This window comes from Chiloscyllium plagiosum, chromosome 1 (assembly GCF_004010195.1).
Source record: "Chiloscyllium plagiosum isolate BGI_BamShark_2017 chromosome 1, ASM401019v2, whole genome shotgun sequence".
In the NCBI taxonomy this organism is placed as follows: Eukaryota; Metazoa; Chordata; class Chondrichthyes; order Orectolobiformes; family Hemiscylliidae; genus Chiloscyllium; species Chiloscyllium plagiosum.
The window spans coordinates 99040864-99063078 of record NC_057710.1 but is presented as its reverse complement, the minus strand read 5'-3'; the positions used below and the strand labels follow the sequence as shown (position 1 = coordinate 99063078).

Below are 22215 nucleotides of genomic sequence, written 5' to 3'. Positions count from 1 at the left end.
CCCTCCTCCCTACCTTTTATCTTAGCCTGCTTGGCACTCTCTCCTCATTCCTGAAGAAGGGCTCATGCCCGAAACGTCTATTCTCCTGCTCCTTGGGTGCTGCTGGACCTGCTGCGCTTTTCCAGCAACACATTTTCAGCTATAGTTATCCTGCCCATAGTTAACTTCTGTATCAACACCATTTTCCTGCACTATCCCCGAATCCCTCATTTAGAGCTAAATCTAGAAATCTGTCAAGCTCTGCCTTGAACATATTCAATGGCTTAGCCTCAGAGAGCCGTGGAGGCTAAGAATTTCAAAGATAAACTACTCCGAGTAAAGAGATTGTTCCTCGTCGGTCATAAATATCTTTCCCTTGTTATAGACTTCCCTCCAGGAGAAGCTTCCTTCCTGCATCTACTCTGGTCAAGTCCTGAAAGAATTTTGCACATTCGAACGAGATCACCTCTCAATCTTCCAAATGCCAGAAAATAAAGACCCAGTATATTTAAGATTTCCTCATTGGATAATCCTTCCATCCTAGGAATTAGTTTGGTAAACATGTATTCAATTTCCTCCATGGCAAGTCTCTCTTTCCTGATACAAGCACACACAACACTCCAAAGGTCGTATCCAGTGGATATCTGGATTGCCAACAAATGTTCAATATGTATTGCATAAAAGGCTACTTAATACGGGAAGAACTCACAGCATTGGGGTAGAATTAGAAGTTGGGATAAAGGGAGCATCAGCAGGATGGCGATCTGAAACTAGTGCAGTACCACAGGGGTCTGTGCTGGGACTAGAATTTACAAAATACATTAATGACTTGGATGAGGCAAATGAACGTACTATCATCAAGTTTGAAAATGCAACAAAAATAGGTGGGAAGGCAAATAGTGAGGATAGGAGAAAGTGAGGACTGCAGATGCTGGAGATCAGAGCTGAAAAATGTGTTGCTGGAAAAGCGCAGGTCAGGCAGCATCCAAGGAGCAGGAAAATTGACGTTTCGGGCATAAGCCCTTCTTCAGGATTCCTGAAGAAGGGTTTATGCCCGAAACGTCGATTCTCCTGCGCCTTGGATGCTGCCTGACCTGCTGCTCAAATAGTGAGGATAACAGAGTCCAGACAGGGATATAGACAGGTGAGGCAAAGCACTGGCAGATTGCATGAAATGCAAAGTAATGCATTTTTGCATCTCCTGCGCCTTGGATGCTGCCTGACCTGCTGCTCAAGAGTCCAGACAGGGATATAGACAGGTGAGGCAAAGCACTGGCAGATTGCATGAAATGCAAAGTAATGCATTTTTGCAGGAAGAGAAGATTATTATTTCCATAGAGAAAGACTGTAGAAAGCTGTAGCACAGAGAGATTTTGGGATCCTTATGCAGGAATCACAAGAATCACCCAAATTCAGTGGGCAATAGGAAAGGTAAATGAAACATTAGCCTTTATTTCAAAGGGAATGGAGTACAATCGGTTCTGCTATAATGCAGTAGTTCCTTCTCATGCAATCCCTTGCTACAAGAGAATCGCATAATAGTGGCAGCATTTAAATTAATGGGGCTGGAATTGTGTGTTAACCAATAAAAGTTCGCAATTTGTCAATCACGTTATAGCAAATGTGCATTAACGATACACAACAGAACAACCTGTATATAAAAAAAGATTTTGCTAAAACTACACAAGGTACTAATCAGATCACAGCTGGAATGCTGTGAACAGTTTTGGGTCCCTTATCTATTGGAGGCAGAGAGATTCTCTAATTTGATTCCTGGCTGGAGTGTCAATAACAAGGGCAGGTATTTAGGTCGGAGATGGGGAACAATCTCTTTACTCAGAGGGTGGTTTACCTTTGAAATTCTTAGCCTCAGAGAGCTGTTTAGGCTAAGTTGTTAAGTATATTCAAGGGAGAGCTTGATAGATTTCTAGATTTTAACAAAGCATTCAGGGATAGTGCAGGAAAATGGTATATGTTCTCAGGAAAGATAGAATAAAACAGAACATTAAAGCAGTACAGACCCTTTGGCCCTCGACGTTGCGCTGACCTGTGGAACCAATCTGAAGCCTATCTATCTTACACTATTTCACTTCCATCCGTATGTTTATCCAATGACCATTTAAATGCCCTAAAGTTGGCAATGTATTCCAGGCCCCTACTACTGAGTAAAGAAACTACCTCTGACAACTGTCCAATATCTATTACTCTTCAATTTACAATTATGTCCCCTCATGCTAGCATCACCATCGGAGGAAAAAAGACTCCCACTGTCCACCCTATTTAACCCTCTGATTATCTTATATGTCTATATTAAATCACCTCTCAACCTTCTTCTGTCCAACAAAACCAGCCTCAAGTCCCTCAGCTTTTCCTCATCAGACCTTCCCTCCATACCAGGCAACATCCTAGTTAGTCCCCTCTGAACCTTTGCCAAAGCTTTCACATCCTTCCTATGTGACCAGAATGGTATGCAATATTCCAAGTGCAGTTGCACCAGAGTTTTGCATAGCTGCAGCATGACCTCGTGGCTCCGAAACTCAATCCCTCTACCGTATGCCTTCTTAAAAACCTGATCAACCTGGGTGGCAACTTTCAGGGATCTATGTACATGGACACTGAGATCTCCCTCTGCTCTTCTACACTACCAAGAATCTTACCATTAACCCAGTACTCTTTATTCCTGTTACTCCTTCAAAGTGAATCACCTCACACTTTTCTGCACTAAACTCCATTTGCTCTCAGCCTAGCTCTACAGCTTATCTATGTCCCTCTCTAACATGCAACATCCTTCAGCATTATCCATAATTCCACCAACCAGAGTGTCATCCGCATATTTACTAACATATCCTTCTACGTCTTCATCAAGGTCAATTATAAAAGTGACAAACAGCAATGGCCCCAAATCAGATCCCTGCAGTCCACCATTAGTAACTGAAATCCAGGATGAATATTCCTCATCAACCACCACCCTCTGTCTTCTTTCAGCCAGCCAATTTCTGAGCCAAACCGTTAAACCACCTCAATCCAGTACCTTCATATTTTTTGCAAAAGCCTACTGTGGGGAACCTTGTCACATGCCTTACTCAAATCCATATTCACCACATGAACTGCTTCACCCTCATCCACCTGTTTGGTCACTAACTCAAAAGAACTCAGTAAGGTTTGTGAGCCACAACCTACCCTTCACAAAACCGTGTTGATTATCCCTAATCAACTTATTCCTCTCTAGATGATTATAAATCGTCTCTCTTATAACCTTTTCCAACAATTGCGGACAATGAAGAAGGTCACCTTAGATTACAACAGGATCTTGATCAGATGGGCCAATGGGTTAAGAAGTGGCAGATGGAGTTTAATCCAGATAAATGGGAGGTGCTGCATTTTGGGAAAGCAAATCTTAGCAGGACTTATACACTTAATAGTAAGGTCCTCGGGAGTGTTGCTGAACAAAGAGACCTTTGAGTGCAGGTTCATTGCTCCTTGAAAGTGAAGTTGCAGGTAGATAGGACAGTGTATGCATTCCTTTATTGGTCAGAGTATTGAGTACAGGGAGTTGGAAGATCATGTTGCAGCTGTACAGGACATTGGTTAGGCCACTTTTGGAATATTGTGTGCGATTCTGGTCTCAAACCTGTCGGAAAGATGTTGTGAAACTTGAAAGGGTTCAGAAAAGATTTACAAGGATGTTGGCAGTGTTGGAGGATTTGAGCTATGGGGAGAGGTTGAATAGGCTAGGGTTGTTTTCCCTGGAGTGGAGAAGGCTGAGGGGTGACCTTATAGAGGTTTATAAAATCACGAGAGACACAGATAGGGTAAACAGACAAAATCTTTTCCCTGGGGTCAGGAGTCCAGAACTAGAGGGCATAGGTTTAGGGTGGGGGGGGGGATAAGATATAAAAGAGACCGAAGAGGCAACTTTTTCACGTAGAGGGTGGTACGTATATGGAATGAGTTGCCAGAGGAAGTGGTGGAGGCTAGTACATTTAAAAGGCATTTGGATGGGTATATGAATAGAAAGGGTTTGGAGGGATATGGGCCGGGTGCTGGCAGGTGGGACTAGACTGGGTTGGGATATCTGGTCAGCATGGAGGAGTTGGACCGAAGGGTCTGTTTCCGTGCTGTACGTCTCTATGACTCTATAACTGAAGTAAGGCTCACTGGTCTATAATTGCCAGTGTTGTCTCTACTCCCCTTCTTGAACAAGGGGGCAACATTTGCCATTCTCCAGTCTTCTGGCACTATTCCTGTAGACAATGACAACATAAAGATCCAAGCCAAAGGCTCTGCAATCTCCTCCCTGGCTTCCCAAAGAATCCTAGGATAGATCCCATCCAGCCCAGAGGATTTATCTATTTTCACACTATCCAGGATTGTTAACACCTGCACCTTGTGAACCACAACCATATCTAGCCTGTATCTCAGTATTCACCTCGACAACATGCCTTTTTCCGGTGTGAATACTGACGAAAAACATTCATTTAGTGCTTCCCCTATCTCCTCGGACTCCACGCACAATTTCCCACTGCTATCCTTGATTGGCCCTAATCTTTCTCTAGTCATTCTTTTATTCCTGGCTTTTGGAGTAGAGTGGGCTTATACCCATTGGTGGATTAGAAGAATAAGAGGTAATTTTATTGAAACACGTCATATTTTTACAGATCTTGACAGGGTAGACGCAGAAAGGTTGTATCTTCTTGTGAGAAAGTCTAGGACCAGAAGACATAACCTTAGAGGAAGGGGTGGCCCTTTTCAGACAGAGGAGGAAATCTTTCTCTTACAGGATACTGAATCTGTAGAAGGACTCACAGACATAAAATATTAACTCTGTTTTTCTCTCAATAGATACTACTAAACCTGCTGAAATTCTCCAGCATTTTCTGTAGTTGTTTTACTCATTATTCAATCCACCATGCTCTGCACTACAAAACACACATTATCTCCTTTGACAAAAGGCCTATCCTGCCTCCTACTACTCATTAGTAATATGCTAAATATTTGGATTGTCATGTAAACTGCCAATTTATGAAGCATGAGGTGTTATTTCAACAATAGCTTTATGAATTAGAGAATGCTTGGGTGTTATAAATTCAATGCTGCAATCAAACCCTTTCAAATTTAACAATGAGAGAGAAACATGTATTTATATTGGAAGCAGTACAACAAAAGTTCACAAGATTGGTCCCTGGGATGAGGGGATTGTCTATGATAAGAGGTAGAGTTAGTTGGGTCTATTCTCTTGAGATTAAGAATGAGATATTTATACATGCAAACTATTAATGGGCTGGACAGGATAGACACAGAGCAGGTGCTGGATCAGTGGTGCTGGAAGAGCACAGCAATTCAGGCAGCATCCGAGGACAGGCAAAATCGACATTTCGGGCAAAAGCCCTTCATCAGGAATAAAGGCAGAGAGCCTGAAGGGTGGAGAGATAAGCTAGATGAAGGTGGTAAGTCAGGGAGGAGGGTGGAGTGGATAGGTGGAAAAGAAAATAGGCAGGTAGGACAAGTCATGGGGACAGTGCTGAACTGGAAGTTTGGAACTAGGGTGAGGTGGGGGTAGGGATAGAGTAGCATAGAGTACAATAGGTCAGTGGGGGAGGAGATGAAGGTGCGAGTTTGTTTCAGGACATGGTTGAAGAGCTTCAGGGCTGAGGAAGTGACCTGGGAGTTGCAGTGGGAGAGAGACTCCCTGAGATTCTTGTAGAGAGAGGAGGAAAACTTCTTCAAGGCAGGCATCCTTGCAAGAGGATTCGCAGTAGGCAGGTGCCTCTAGTTTGGGGAGTTCTAGAACAAAATGACACATTTTCCTTCAAACATGGATCCCAGAATTGAATACAATACTCCAGCTCGGGCATAACCAATCTGCATAAAGGCTTAGCATAGCTTCCTTGCTTCTGTACTTCATGACTCTGCTTAGCAAGGTCAAGTCCCCATTAGTCTTGTTTTAAAGCAGCCTTAATCAGCCTCTCCTGCTGCCTTTTCAGATTTGTGTACTCCGCCTTTAAAATTGTACTACAAAATTATTCCTACAAAATTTCTCCATAATCCTCCATGTTAATTATCATGTTTTATTTTAGCACCTTGCAACTCTTGTTCATTACTTATGCACATCATATCTAATGTATTAGATATTTATTGGTCATACATTATTTTAATGCTCATACCTCTTTAAATTGTCTCAATTATTCTGATTTATACTTTCTTAATTTTGATGGCCCTCTGTTTAAAACACTTTGTACCTCCTTCACTGTCCATTTACTTTGTTTTGCAAGCACGCTATTTAGCAGTAAAAACTGAAAGAACTGTGTATTCTGCAAATCAAAAGCAGAAGTTCCTGTAAAAGCTCAGCAAAAGGTGAGGAACAGTCACCAGACCAAAAAGTTAAGTTTGAATTCCCTTCACAGATGCTGCCAGACTTGAGTTATTTCAGCAACTTCTGTTTTTGTATTCCATTCAGTAGATTCATCTTTCACCCAGTTCTTAACATTCTTCAGTTAGTTTCCACACATAAAATATTGAAGTAGATTTCCAACAGTGTGATGACATTCTATTACCTTATTTTAATGCTCTAAAGAAGTTAAGGCTTAAAGTGTTTTAACTATTAAACCAAAAGCATAGATTGCAAACAGAAAGCTTTAGAACTCAAACTGGATATCCACCAGCCGGTTGTTTGCTTACACAGGACAAATGAAATGCAAACCATTCATCATAATTTTAGTTTTCCACAATTTATTTTACCTTCCCACAGCAAATACTGTGACCTCTCCAGCTCGACTCCTTCTGAAGTCCTTTGACCGCTTCGATTTTCGACGGCTGCAACGTGAGCACGTGCTTTTCCCTGCAATTCCACCAACAGTATGCAGATGATGTTCATGTGCAGAGTGATTTGTTAGGCTTCCACCTGGTGATACAGGGCTGGTAGGACTGTCAGGAGTAACAGGGCTGGGAGGACCATTGGGACTGCTGGGGCTTGTAGGGCTTGATATAGAAAAACAATAGATGGAAATTAATGCTCAATGGATACGACTGAAAATATTCACAATACAATGAATAGCAAACAAGCATCTATTAGCTTCAATAATTAACTTTAACAATTCATTTTCTAGCTATTTCAAATGTATTTAAATAACATCTTTGGAAATAATATGCTTAGTGAATTAAACAACTCTGTCAGATATTTAAGTTCAAAACTAACTCGAGTAATGGAACTAAATTGTCCTTGGTTTTCCAATTACATAAACGCTATAAGAAATCGTTTTAGTTATTTTAACATATATATACTTTGAAGATATATCCTTCAAAACAAAAGTAGCCACTAGGACAACATGAATGACTGTTGAGGAAATGAATAGTGCGGTAAGGTATTCCCTTATGAAACTTGGGATAAATATTGTTTGGACACAGAGTACAGTTGACTAGCAGAGTTTCTGTGGCACAGTGGGTAGCATTCCTTTGTTATGGACTAGGCCAGATCACTCAAAACATTCTTAAACAGGCAGCCCAGACCATTACTTTGCAATTTGTTTCGGTAAGTGTACAGTGAAAATTACCCGAAGTTAGCTAGGTTGACTACCAGGTTTTAAAACAAACATTTATTCACAAAATTACACAATGAAATGCAAAGAACAGAATGGATAATCCCTAAAGAATTCAGTCTATCCAAACTAGACTTAATTATTCTGTTCCGAATATACACAACTGTCCCAATAAGCAAACTCTATTTTTAAAAAAAAATGGAACAAATGGTTGAAGTTAGAAGGGCAGAAAGAGAGAGAGAGCTTTTGCAGCCTTTTCACAGCTCACTGTTGAACTCCTAACTGGTTCTGGATTGAACTGCTCAGCTAGAGAGCTGACCACTCGCTTTTCATCATACAGGTCACTTCTAAAACATGACCACTTTGGCCTGAAGTCTCACCTGTTTACATATAAACAAAAAGGCCTCTCAATACCCTTCAACCTCTGTACCAAACCAGTCTAATCGGAACTGGAAGCTGTTTACGACCCCTCTGAAAAAAAACCAAGAACACCGTATCCTTGAGAAAAGGAACAGCTTTTAGAAAAAAAAAAGGCCCAGCTTTGTGACACTTTGCCTTTGTCTCAGAAGTTTTTGGTTTGACTCCCACTTATGACTGAGGAAGGTGTGTTTATAATGTGCTTAAACAGGTCAATTATAAACCTGTTTCTTTCAATATTTTTCAATCATCTTTCAATATGCCTAACTGCAGGTAGTGAGAAGAAGACTCTCCTTGTTAGCCATGCTGCAGAAGGGAACAACAAATATTTTGCTGGCATAAACCTGAAACAACACAAATGACGAAAAAGGAGAGTCAATTGTCCCCAGAGACTCTTTTGGGCAGAGCATGTGGGGAAAAATAGCAAAAGTCAGAGAGAACTTACAACTTCCTCATCGTAAAACCATAAAAAATAGAAACAGCCCATTCAGCCCACAATCTGGTCCACTCCTGATAAGATCCAGACTGATCCTTAACTCACTGTCCTGCCCTTTCCACATAATCAGTGAGGGAATCGCGGGTTAAGTATTCAGCCTTAAATATACTAAGTGATCCAGCCTCAAGAGGTCTCTATGCTAAAGAATTCGACAGATTGGCGATTGATTGCTGTCTCTCTTAAATGTGCATCCGCTTATTTTAAGATTATGTCCTCTGGTCCGAAACTCTCCCACAAGGGGAAAACAACTTTCTTGCATCTATCCTGTCAAGCCTTGTAAGCATCTTGTATGTTTCAATAAGTGAGCACCAATCCTGTCTACACACTCGTCTCATATACCAGATCTGCATACTCCGAATACTGAAAATTCCATCTCCTATCTTCTCAAACAAAAAAGTACTCTTCAAACAAATGTCATGAATCATCAGTAGATTCAATTTCTGTCAGGGACCAAGGAGGAAATGTGAATCTGTTGAAAGAGACGCTTTGAACTGTCAGCTATGCTACTTCCAAGTGCTTTATACAATTATGTTACAGTTAATCTCTGAATTATTTTCATATTTGAACCCTCCAGCTCCATGTTAATATGGTAATCTTGGAAAAATACTGTTCTTTGACCCATCACTTATCCAATTATGTACTGAGGTGAATACCAGTATTTGCTATATTAAAAGTATTTTCTGCTTACTTGGTTACATTTCTCAATGAGAAATTCATGCATTAATTTTTAAAGTTGAATGTGCTCATTCAGTTGGCCATTACATAGAACTAGGAATTACTATTTCTAGTACTCACCCACATCACAACAGAAATACCGCAACACCACTGCCAGAAGTAGTAGCAGTATAACTGATATATCCTTTAATATGTTTATTAAAGATTTTGCTTGAAGATCTAATGGCTGAATGGATTGTTTACCCAGAGAAACAATCATGCCCAGTGTAGGCATCTAGCAGTTCGAGATGCCTCCTTAGCATTTCCACTAGTCAGATGCCTCTCTTGGAGGTTCAGTAAAATCTATTGGTTTATTTTGAAAGGTAGCCAAAGACATGCTGGAGAATAAATTCCACAGACGTTTTCTACAAACATTTATTTTTGAGTTTGTTAAAAAAGAAACTGCACGCAAGTGCAAACATTTGCAGATAAAGAGAGACAAGGGAGACAGTGAAACAGAAGGAAACAAAAACAATGGAAGACAAAGCTGAATTTCCAGAAGCTAAAGAATACTAAATATGGGTACAAATTTTCCAATGTCCAGGTAAACAAAATCTGGATTTGGGTGTTGCACACTGGGACATAAAGATACAAAGATTCTAAAGCCTTAATCTAATTAGTCGGGGGAGTTCAGTTGCATGGAGAATTAGAAAATCAAAGGTAAAGGAGAAGGAAGGAAGGGTGCAGGTTCGTGATGGGGCTAATTGTTACCGGAAAATAGAAGGAAGGGACAAAATGTGTGAATGTTATATTGTACCAAGGAACCATAAAAGTGCATGGAGACTCAATAGCAGAACTAATTTTGAAGACTTTGTATCTTAATGTGACATGATAATCTTTATCTCTCTATTCACTTCCTTTTAAATAGTGCTATCGTATTCTAGTCTTCACGTTCTCCTATGTATAAAAAATATTTGCCTCCGACATCTCCTGTAAACCTTCCCCCCTTTTATCATTCAATTAGATCATCACCGATTATCAACCTCAGTGCAAGAAAATGATACTATCTCCATACTCTTTGATGCCATTCAGGGAGACAGTAGGGATGGAAAAGATGGTGGGATAGCACGGTTGATAAGAGATGAAATGAGAGTTGAGAGAGACAATTGAGGCTTGGACGAAGTAGACTTCATTTGGACAGAGGTAAAAACAAACAAGGGAAGACGACATTTATAAGAGCAGTATACAGAATTTCAAATAATAGCTACGCTGTAGGAAAGGCTACAAATTAACCAATAATAGGAGCACATAAAAAGAATAGGACAATAATTATGGGTGACGGTAATCTTAATGTTGATTGGATTAATCAAATTGGAAAGGGTAGCTACAACAAATTCATAGACTGCATTAGGGATAATATAGCATAATTCTATTAAAGCATTTGGAACTAGCATAACTGACAGTTCAAAGTGGATCATTGAGAGCATTACACCATGGAGCCAACCTCTGGATCTGACAGTGGGTAATGAGACAGGTTTAAAAAAATGACCTCAGATTAAATGGTCACCTAGGAAGTAATGATCATAACATGACAGACTTAAATATTCAGTTCAAGAGTGAGAAACTTGGATTGGAAACAGCTGAGTTTGTCTTAAATAAAGGGAATTACAATGAAATGAGGATGAAGTTAACTGAAGTGAAATAGGCAGATCGATTAACAGGAATGACAGTTCGCAAGCAAGGCAGATATTTAAGGGGGGTAATTCAGGATTCTTAAAAATCCATCCCAGTAAAAAGAAAAGATTCTAAGAGAGATAAACCAACCATGGCTAACCAAGGAAGTTAAGAAGAGTCTTAAGTTGAAAGAAAAAGCAACCAAGAAGACAAAAGCCAGTGATAGTCCCGAAGTAATGGATAAATTCAGAACTAAGCAAGAAACACTAAAAAGATAACAAAGATAGAAAATAAACTATGAGAGCAAACTACCGAGGAACACAAAAACTGACAATAAGGCCTTTTTTTAAATAAATAAAAATGAAGAGTGGGGTGAAAGCAAACATATGCCCCTTAGAAAATGAATCTGGGGAGATAGTTATGGGGAAGTTAAACAGAGTTTTGAATCAATCTTTATGGTGGAAGATACTTTAAACTTCACCTTAATACTAAAGAATACAGGGATGGAATTAAGTACCATCACCACCACTAAAGTAGTAGTATTAGATTAACCAATGGGGGTAAAGGCAAATAAGTCCCTTGGTCCTGATGGCTTGCATCCTAGGATCCTAAAAGGGATAACTAAAAAGAGAAAATGCATGCATTGGTTTCAATATTCCAAAAATTCTTAGACTCTGGAGAAATACTGGAAAACTGCTAATGTGACGGCAGTACTCAAAAAAGGCCAGAGGCAAAAAACACAATTATAAGCTGATTACCTTAACAACTACTGTTGAAAAAGTACTATAAACAATTATTAAAGAAGTAATATTTCATTGGTGGAAGTTCAGAGAACTGGTAGGGATGATCCCTGGTATACAGCAATTGGCTCATGAGCAAAGGCTAAATTCTACTCAAAGATGTACAGCACAAAAACAGACCCTTTGGTCCAACTTGTCCATACTGACCATTTGACTCCTATCCCTCTAAACACTTCCTAATCATATACCTATCCAGATGCCATTTAAATGTTGTAATTGTACCAGCCTCCACCACTTCCTCTGCAGACAAACAGGAGACTGGAAGAACCACGAGGCAGCATCAAGAGGTGGAGAAGTTTAATGCTTCGAGTGTAATCCTTCTTCAGGACTTGACTCCACCACATTCTCTGGCAGCTCATTCTATACACTCACCACTGTGTGAAAACATTTCCCCTTAGATCCCTTTTAAATCTTTCCCATCTCATCTTAAACTCTAGTTTTGGATTCCTCTACCTGTGGAAAAATACCTTGACTGTTCACCCTATCCACACTCATGAATTTATAAACTGTGCTTTTTGCCTCTGGCCCTTCTGTAAGGAGACCCCTCAGATTCTCCAAGGAAAACAGCCTCTCTGTACACCTCAAACTCTCTAGTCCTGGCAACACCCTTTTCTGAACCTTTCAAGTTTAACAACATCTTTCCTACACCAGGGAGACCAGAATTGAATGCAGCATTCCAAAAGTGGAGTAATTATGTCCTATACAGCCACAACAGGACCTCCCAACTCTTACCCTCAATGCTCTGACCAATAAAGGCAAATGTGCCAAATGCTATCTTCACTACTCTGTCTATCTATGATGTTGCTTTCAAGGAACTATGAACTTGCACTCCAAGATCTTTGTTCAGTTGCACTCCCCAGGACATTACCATTAAGTGTATAAGTCCTGCCCTGATTTGTCCCACCAAAATGCAGCACGTCATAACTACATTAAACTCCATCTGCCGCTCCTCAGCCCATTTTGCTCATCTGATCAAAATCCCCTTATACTCTGAGATAAGCCTTCTTCGTTGTCCACTATATCTTCAATTTTGGTGTCATCTGCAAACTTACTAACCATACCTCCTACGTTCACATCCAAATCATTTATATAAATTATGAAAAGCAGAAGACCAGTCAGATCCTTGCATACACTGCTTGTCACAGACCTCCAGCCTGAAAATCAACCCTCTACCACCACCCCCTGAATTCTACCTTTGAGCTAATTTTGTATCTAAATGGTTAGTTCTCCCTGTATTCCATGTGATCTAACCAATCTTGTTAGCCAATCTAAAATGAGGAACCTTGTCAAATGGCTTACTGAAGTCCATACAGATCATGTCCACCACTCTACCCTTATCAATACTCTTCGTAACTTCTTCAAAAAACTCAATCAACTTAGTGAGACATGATTTCCCACACACAAAGCCATGTTGACTGTCCCTAATCAGTACTTGCCTTTCCAAATACATGTAAATCCAACGTACTCACTGGAGTTCAGAAGAACAAGAGATGATCTAATTGAAACATATCAGATTCTTATGAGGCTTGACAGGATAGATGCTGAAAGGATTCCTCATGATAGAGTTTAGGATCAGAGGGCACAGTCGCGGAGTGAAGAGGTGTCAATTTAAAATTGAGAAGGAGGAATTCCTTCTCAGAGGGTTGTCTCTCTTTGGAACTCCTTGCCACAGAGAACTATGGTGCAGAATCCTTGTGAACGTTTAAGGCTAAAATAGATACATTCTTCATTGCAAGGAGAATCAAAGTTTACAGGGAAGAGCAGGAAAGTGGATGTGAGGAATGTCAGATCAACCATGGTTCTCTTGAATGGTGGTGCATGCCCAAGAGGCCAAATGGCCTGTTCCTATTTCTTATGACCCTATTTCTAGTGGACTCTTGCATGTGCACAGTGCTGTAATTGCCCAGCCAAGTTTCTTGATGCGCTGATTTACACTGGACAGCACTTTGCATGAAGGTCTTCAATCCTGACCTCAAGATTGAAGATTTAGATTAGATTTGCAGGGCTTAGCAGCATACTCTTCATGAGAATGCTATACTGGTTAACACGTCATCTAATTCAAGAGACTAACCAACATAACTGAATGGACCAATACAACCAAATCTCCTAAATCAACTCCCCCCAAGTTGACCGCCCAATACAGCCACCCATTCTCAATCACCTATTCACCACCATGTTCATTCATTAAAAGACTTAATTTCGTCAGAACCACTACAGTTTCCATAAACCATTACTTACAAATTTGGCACATTGGTCAAGTGCAAAGAAAACATTTCAAATTGTTCTTTTGCAAGATAGTCATCTACAACCATCACTAGAGGGCGACAAAACACCTAATTTACAAACATACATTTTCTTTCCATTTCTTCTGTATGGGAAATCAAACGATGAGTTAGTTACAGGTTTTAATAGATTTTATTTCTCTCCAAATATCCTGCATGCAGTCTGGATTAAACAATCAAATTAATACTCTGTGGTTAGACAAACTTGCACACAGAACTAGGTCAATTATTATTAGTGTAGATTACACAGTGACAACAGTGAACTTTGTGATAGCAGGAGTTTGGTGGAGAGAGAAAGGTAGATTTTCAAAACCAATTCAAAAATGTCTGAAGCTGCAGAACCCAAGAATATCAAGCTAGGTACCAAGATGAAGTATTACAAAATATTGTATTCAGCTTCTTTATGATTAGTTATTTCAAAGATTCTTGTTTCACTTAAATAAATAATTAGTCTTTGGTGATTTCACGGAGACATTAGTAGAAAAATAAGACCAATTTAAGACATTAAACCAGAACCAACCCAAACTCATGTGATTATTTAAAATATCACCTTTTTCTTAGATTTCTAAAATAGAATGAAGGGACAGCTGCAAACATCCTACAATCCATCCACCAGATCGAAAGGAAGCATTCACAACAGAGGTTAAAGCAGTTCGATTCATTTGGGAAGCTGTGTCAGGACAGCGCGGTATAAATTGTGGATATGAAACTGGATGACAGAGTTCATAGTCTGAAGTTATTGAGCTCAATGTGTAGTCCTGAAAGTACTGAAGTGGAAAAGGTGTCGTTCATCCAGCTGATGTTGGAATTTGCCATGATACTGCAGCAGGACTAGGACAGCAACATAAGCACAAGAGTAAAACGGTGTAATGAAATGGTAAGTGACCAGAAGATTGGGGTCATTCTTAGTGGGGAGCAGTGTTCTGCAAAACATTCATACAGTGTGCATATAGTCTAGTCAGCAAAGAGGAGACACATTGTGAGCAACAAACACAGTTTGTAGACAAGACTGAAAGAAGTACAAGTAAATTTCTACTTCACCTGGAAGATGTATTTGTGGACAGTGAGGAGACAGGAGATAATAGGGCAAGTATAGCAAATTCTGTGATGGCATGGGAAGGTATCTTGGGAGCTGAAGAGATGTTGAAAGTGACAAAGGAGTGGACTAGGGTATGATGGGGGAATGCTCCATATGGAATGCTGAGAGTGGGAGTGAAGCGTAAGGCATGTTCAGTGGTGGCATGCTGCTTGAAGTGGCGGTTATGGCAACAGATGATCCTTTGAACTTGGAGACTAGTGGGGTAGGCAAGGAGAACCCTGTCATTATTGTAGGAGAGGGGATGAAGTGAAGGTAGAAGGGCAAGAAATGGGTAAGACATGCTGAGTACCCTGACATTCTTGGTAAGGAGACATCCTTGGCTGAGGAAAAAAAAAAGGAAAATATCATAGTGGAAGGCGGGATCTGACTAATGGCATGCCCTCTCCACAAACCAAATGCCCATTTTCATGTGTTTACTCTCAGCAAAACTGACTGCTTTGCTGCTATTAACACATGCCCTTCAGCTACATATTTTCTCTGCTGCCATTAGCAGCCCCTTTAATTTTTGTTCTGAGACACTGTTACCATCTATTGCGTGTTTCTTCCCCCACCTTTGACTGCAACATAAAACCCAACACTTTTTCAATCATCATCTTTTATTTCAAGTAAAGAAACACAAATTCGGATTTCAAAATAACAATAAAGGAAAACATTAGTAGACTGATTAGCAAAACTGAAGACCACAGATGAAAATGGCAGTAGCAGAATGAACCCAAAGTTGGTCAAAGAATAGAAAATAAAAATCAGCGCTATACAGGATGACTGTTCTTTTGGATGGGAGTCAGGCATACAGTATTACATCTTGGGGATTTCCACTGAGATCATTGGTGTTTTTGATATAATATTAGTGAAGTCGACATGGAGAATTGAGGCACAATTTCAAAATCTAAAAAGGACACAAAGCCAAGAACTGCAAAGAACAATGAAGATGATACCAGCAGGCTCCAACAAGACAGAGACAAGACAATATAACAAACAGCTTCAACTCAGCAAACTGGCATGATACATTTGATAGGAGAATGAGAAAACAATAAATGGCACACTTCTAAAGGATGTGAAAAACAGAGAGCATGCAAGCATAGATTATTGAAGGTTAAACATATGATAAAATATAGTGAACATGGGATTTGGGCTTTAGTTAGAATATATTATAGTGTGTATTAAATATAAAATACAGTGAAAACTGTATACTGTCTCTGTACGTAGGCGCCATTCACATTAACTTAGTTATCTTTAAATTTTAAGATAAAATTTTATTCTAAGAGAATCCAACTTTTCCTTCTCCACTGCTACAGCATTGCGCCACCAGATTCCCAGCCCATGCCATGCCGCTGAAAGTGTTCCACTCTGGGTTTCCCAGTCCACTATTAGGGGCATAGAGCATTATTGAAAGGGTGTCAGATTATTCCTTGGTGAGATAAATTAAGTTTGCAGAATTCCAAAGCACCATTGATCAGTCAAATCTTCTCATTAAGGCAACCTCCCTCTACTGGTAAAAACACTTTAAGCAGGGTGCGAGGAAATTTGAAAATTCTTAGAAATTGACCCCAGAAGTAAAGATGCAAGTCAAAGTCATATTGGGTGTGGCAATATTTGGTGAATAAGCAGCAGGAAACTTATCAAGAACACATTTTGTATTCTCGTAAACTGTAAATTTAGGCTATTAAACTGCAGAAAAACTACTCACATGCAACTATTTTTGTATTTAGGCAAAAAGAAAATCCATCAACCTTTTGGACAGCTCCAATTGAAGAAAAAAAATACAAATCTTCTAAAAGGTTCTATTTTTCTTACAAACATTCTCTACATTAATTATTCATTTAACTAAGTGTCCAGGCTGGAAACACATACAAGGAACAAGAGTAGGCCACTCAGCCCTTCGAGCTTGCTCTGTTGTTCAATAAGATCACAGCTCATCTGATTTTACCCTTGGTATTCCTGTATATCCTTGATCAAATATTTTCATCCCCTTGATAATCAAGAATCTAAGATTCTGCAACTCTCATAATCCTCCCGAGAGCACTTTATTTTGATTCCCCACCACACTCTCCAGTCTTACATCCATGCTCCCTTGTTTTTAAACTATGATTCTTAGTTCTGGATTCTCCCACAAGAGGAAACATCCTTTCCACATCCACCAATGTCAAATCCCTCAGAACCTTATATGCTTCAATTAAGTCATCTCTGACTCTTCATCATGGTTCTTTTCTATTCTGATGCCTTACTCCGCTTTTTCATAGTTATACATATATCACTTATATGGACCACAACAACAGATCTGCACCATCACACAGCAACTCTAGTCCAGTGCAGATACCTGGAATCCTAGCACCAGGCAATCAACATAGCACCTGGACTCATGCTCTTTGCTGCAATGTCCTCCTCAGGCTGTGCTAATAGCCAATCACTTAGATATCAGGTGGTAAATGTAACAAGGCCAGGTTGACTGCGATTCAACTGTATTTAAAGTGCTCATAATAATTACAGCTGATTGGAATTAGTGTTTACTGCTGATCGGAAATTCTAACTCCAGCAATTTAAGTTTCTGTTTAGTAAAACTGCAATCTCTGTTCACATCTTGTGGTATAGTGAGCGCTATCCCTGTGTCTGAGACAGGATCACTGATTTCAGGTCTCACTCTTGGGCTTGATGAACAAGGAAAGTGTGTTTATATTGTGGCCAAACAGGTATCGACTTGAAAATCTTAACAGCTTGAGCACAAGGTGGTTAGCCATGTGATGGAAATAAATTGGAATATTTACCATCACTACCCACAGATCCAGGCTACAACATGCCGCAGAGGTTTAGACAAACAGAGGGGGTCTTGGTTGAGTTGTTGAATGGTCTTTGTGAGCACTCTGGTGCCAACAGCAAGAGTTAGATCTCCTTTCCAGCAAGGGTAGATATGGGACCTTGTCATAACCATGATAGAGATTATGGCCTTCAAACAGAACCTTCAAGAATGTCATGCCATATGGTCATTACCATCGCACAACCATCTTCCCTGGTTATGTCATTGGGCTATGAATATACACCCGAAGAAGTCATATTGGAATTATCAACTTTGTTTCTCTCCTTTTAAATGCTGCTAGACATGCTGTGCTTTTCCACTGCTACTTTGTACTTCTGATCTCCAGCATTTGCAGTATATTACTTTCTTTACAATAATCCAGAGGCATGGGCCTGATGACATAGGTTCAAAAACTACCATGGTAGCTCGTGAAGTTAAAAGTAATTTATACAATCTGAAATTGAAAATTAATCTTCATAATAATGACCATGAAATGAACATTATTTGTCATAAAAACACATCTGACAACTGTCCTCTGTGGAAGGAAATCTGTTATTTTTCCCTTGTGATGGTGAGTGGGATTCAATTATCCTTTGAAGTGGCCTGAACAACCTGTACAATCTTGCCACTAAAATACTCACCAGAACCAATCGAGAGCAATTAGGATGGGGAACTGGCCTTGCTATTAGTGGTCACATCCCATTAAAGAATAAAAATAAACCTACCTTTTGCAAAAAGTGTGTTGCAGAGTGAGAATTTAAAGTCAACTAATTAAGAGTATTGTAAATCAGAATGAATAAAATACCCACTCAGCTTAATTTGAGGATGCAGCAAAATCAAATTCCAAAGATAAAAATATGGGGTGAATTTTTACTGTCATTCAAAGCATGATCACATATTCTGCATTTTTATTTCTTTCCCATTTTCAGCATTTCTGCAATTTCTCTGAATCATATCTGATTAGTTTCAAGAATGCAAGGACTACACTCTGATAAATATGCAAAGCTGCAATTCATCATTCTCTCAATGAACACTGCAGTGGTAATCTAAAATATGGAAACTGAGCCTACAGGCAAACTAATTTCACAACTTGATTCATTAATGACAGCATGTTGTCTGTAATTTTAATTACTGAACTTTTCTTCAGGTATTTGTCAACCATTAGCAGTCGATGCAGAAGCTCATGGATGCAAGTAGATGAACCCAAGTAATTTCAACCTCAACAGGTTGCATTTATCGAGATTTTGAAGGTAGCTAAACACCCAAAGTCCTTCACTGAAGTGCAATGTTACTGAAAAGCGGACATAGAGATTTTTGACAAGCTAATGAGAAAAGGAGGCAAAACTTTTACTCAACATTTATAAACCACAAATGAGGCATAAAGTTGAGTAGCGTGTCAAATGCTATACTTTAGGGAAGGATATAAAATTTTAAAGAGTTGGTGCATTTAGACTTGAGAACAGTCCCAGGAATGAGTATACAAAAACAGAAATTGCCAGAGAAACGCAGCAGGTCTGGTAGCATCTGTGGTGAGAAGACTCAGTTAACGCTTCAAGTCCAGTGACCCTTCTTCAAAAATGAGACAAGGAACATCAGTTATGTGGGAAAGTGGAGCCTTGGCCCACAGGCATTATTACGCTTTTACCTTTTAAAAAGAAAAGTTCTCATCTCTGCAAAGACTTGTCTTGTTTGCACTGCGTTGGCACATCTGCATATGGGATTAAAGGGATATTTTCCAATTCTGGATCTCATCTTAGATGTTAATCAGTACTTGCCACTGTTTTAAGAGTCAAGTTTTGTTTTGTGGCTCAAAATAATCAATTTTTTTTAAAAGTCGTCTGCGGACATGTCTTTTATTCTGGATAGTTGTACTAAAGAGAAGCAATTTGCCATTTTGGTAATTCAATCAACTAATTTTCACAACCAGTACAACTGATGAAATAGCAAGGATTGATTGACATCAAACCCCTCCTCTCAGCTGTAACATATTACCATCTTCAATGTTGGCAGAGCCCAGGTCTCATTGGTTTAAGTTAGAACATAGAACAGTACAGCACAGAACAGGCCCTTCAGCCCATGACGTTGTGCCAACCATTGATCCTCATGTACGCACCCTCAAATTTCTTTGACCATATGCATGTCCAGCAGTCTCTTAAATGTCCCCAGTGACCTTGCTTCCACAACTGCTTCTGGCAACGCATTCCATGCTCTCACAACTCTCGGTGGAAAGAACCCGCCTCCGACATCCTCTCTATACTTTCCTCCAACCAGCTTAAAACCCCTCGTGTTAGCCATTTCCGCCCTCAGAAATAGAGTCACTAGTCAGAGACTACCTATGCCTCTCATTATCTTGCATACCTCAATTAGGTCCTCTCTCCTCCTCCTTTTCTCCAATGAAAAAAGTCCAAGCTCAGTCAACCTCTCTTCAAAAGATAAGCCCTCCAGTCCAGGCAGCATCCTGGTAAACCTCCTCTGAACCCACTCCAAAGCATCCACATCTTTCCTATAATAGGGTGACCAGAACTGGACGCAGTATTCCAAGTGCAGTCTAACCAAAGTTTTATAGAGCTGCAACAAGGTCTCACGACTCCAACTCAATCCCCCTGTTAATGATGAAAGCCAAAACACCATATGCTTCCTTAACAACCCTGTCCACTTGGGTGGCCATTTTAAGGAATCTATGTACCTGCACACCAAGATCCCTCTGTTCCTCCACACTGCCAAGAATCCTATCCTAAAACCTGTACTCAGCTTTCAAATTCAACCTTCCAAAATGCATCACCTCGCATTTATCCATGTTGAACTCCATCTGCCACCTCTCAGCCCATCTCTGCATCCTGTCAATGTCCCACTGCAGCCTACAACAGCCCTCTATACTGTCAACGACACCTCCAACCTTTGTGTCGTTTGCAAACTTGTTGACCCATCCAAGTCATTAATAAAAATTACAAACAGTAGAGGCCCAAGGACAGAGCCCTGTGGAACACCACTCACCACTGACCTCCAGGCAGAATATTTTCCTTCTATTACCACTCACTGTCTTCTGTTGGCCAGCCAAATCTGTATCCAGACAGCTAAGTTCCCCTGTATCTCATTCCTCCTGACCTTGAATGAGCCTACCGTGGGGAGCCTTATCAAATGTCTTGCTAAAGTCCATATACACCACTTCCACAACTCGACCTTCGTCAACTTTTCTAGTCACATCCTCAAAGAACTCAATAAGGTTTGTGAGGCATGACCTGCCCCTCACAAAGCCGTGTTGACTGCATTTAATCAAGCCATGCTCTTCCAGATGGCCATAAATCCTACCCCTCAGAATCCTTTCTAACATCTTGCAGATGACAGACGTAAGACTTACTGGTCTGTAATTGCCAGGGATTTCCCTATTTCCTTTCTTGAAGAGAGGAATTACATTTGCCTCTCTCCAGTCCTCAGGTACAACTCCAGTGGAGAGCGAGGTTGCAAAGATCTTTGCAAGTGGCGAAGCAATTGCATTTCTCGTTTCCCAAAGCAGCCGAGGACAAATCTGGTCCGGGCGTGGCAACTTGTCAATCTTAATGTTTGACAAAATTTTCAGCACATCAGCTTCCTCTATCTGTATCCATTCCAGCATGCACACCTACTCTTCAAAGGTTTCATTCACTACAAAGTTCGTTTCTTTTGTAAAGACAGAAGCAAAAAATTCATTTAGGGCTTCCCCTACCTCCTCAGACTCCACACACAAATTCCCTATGCTATCCCTGATCGGCCCTACTCTTTCTTTGACCATTCTCTTATTCCTCACGTAAGTGCAAAATGCCTTTGTATTCTCCCTAATTCATTCTGCCAAGCCTTTCTCGTGCCCCCTCCTGGCTCTCCTCAGACCATTTTTGAGCTCCTTCCTTGCCTGCCTGTAATTCTCTACAGCTGAGCTTGACCCTAGTTTCCTCCACCTTATCTAAGCTACCTTCTTCCTTTTGGCGAGAAGCTCCACCGCTCTCGTCATCCAAGGTTCCTTTATCTTACCCCTTCTTGCCTGTCTCAGTGGGACATATTTATTCATCACTCTCAACAACTGTTCCTTAAACAGTCTCCACATGTCTATAGTGCCTTTACCATGGAACAATTGTTTCCAGTCCATGCTTCCTAACTCATGTCTAATCGCATCATAGTTTCCTCTTTCCCAATTAAATATTAAAGTTTGGCCAATGAGCTGAATTCCAGAGATGTGGTGAAAATGACTGTCCTTGATACCAAAGTAGCACTTGACAGAGTCTACCATCGATCATTTGCAGTAAAATCTAAGTCAACCGGAATCAATAAATCCCTTCGCTGACTAAATTATACTATTAGTTGAGAAGAAACCTCTTTGGAGGACATTGGTGCAGGAAATTATTGCAAACAGAGCCCAATAACAACCATCTTCAGCTACTTCATTAAAAAAAGGACTTTACTCCATCACACAAGGTCAGAATTTTGGATGCTCCATGATGATTGAATGGCATTCAA

General features: G+C 40.1%; 1 protein-coding gene across 6 annotated transcripts in view; it reads right to left on the bottom strand.

Moving 5' to 3' along the window:
• The window catches only part of LOC122551387 (RELT-like protein 1), a 77596-nt gene that overhangs the window by 10889 nt on the left and 44492 nt on the right, over positions 1-22215 (bottom strand). For all 6 annotated transcript variants that reach the window (XR_006312096.1, XR_006312094.1, XR_006312095.1 and 3 more), the window contains exon 5: positions 6718-6957. Coding sequence is in view for 3 of the 6 variants with exons in the window: in XM_043693229.1 (XP_043549164.1) it covers positions 6718-6957 (240 nt within the window). In the remaining 3 variants the exon portion in view is untranslated. The remainder of the gene's footprint in view (positions 1-6717; positions 6958-22215) is intronic.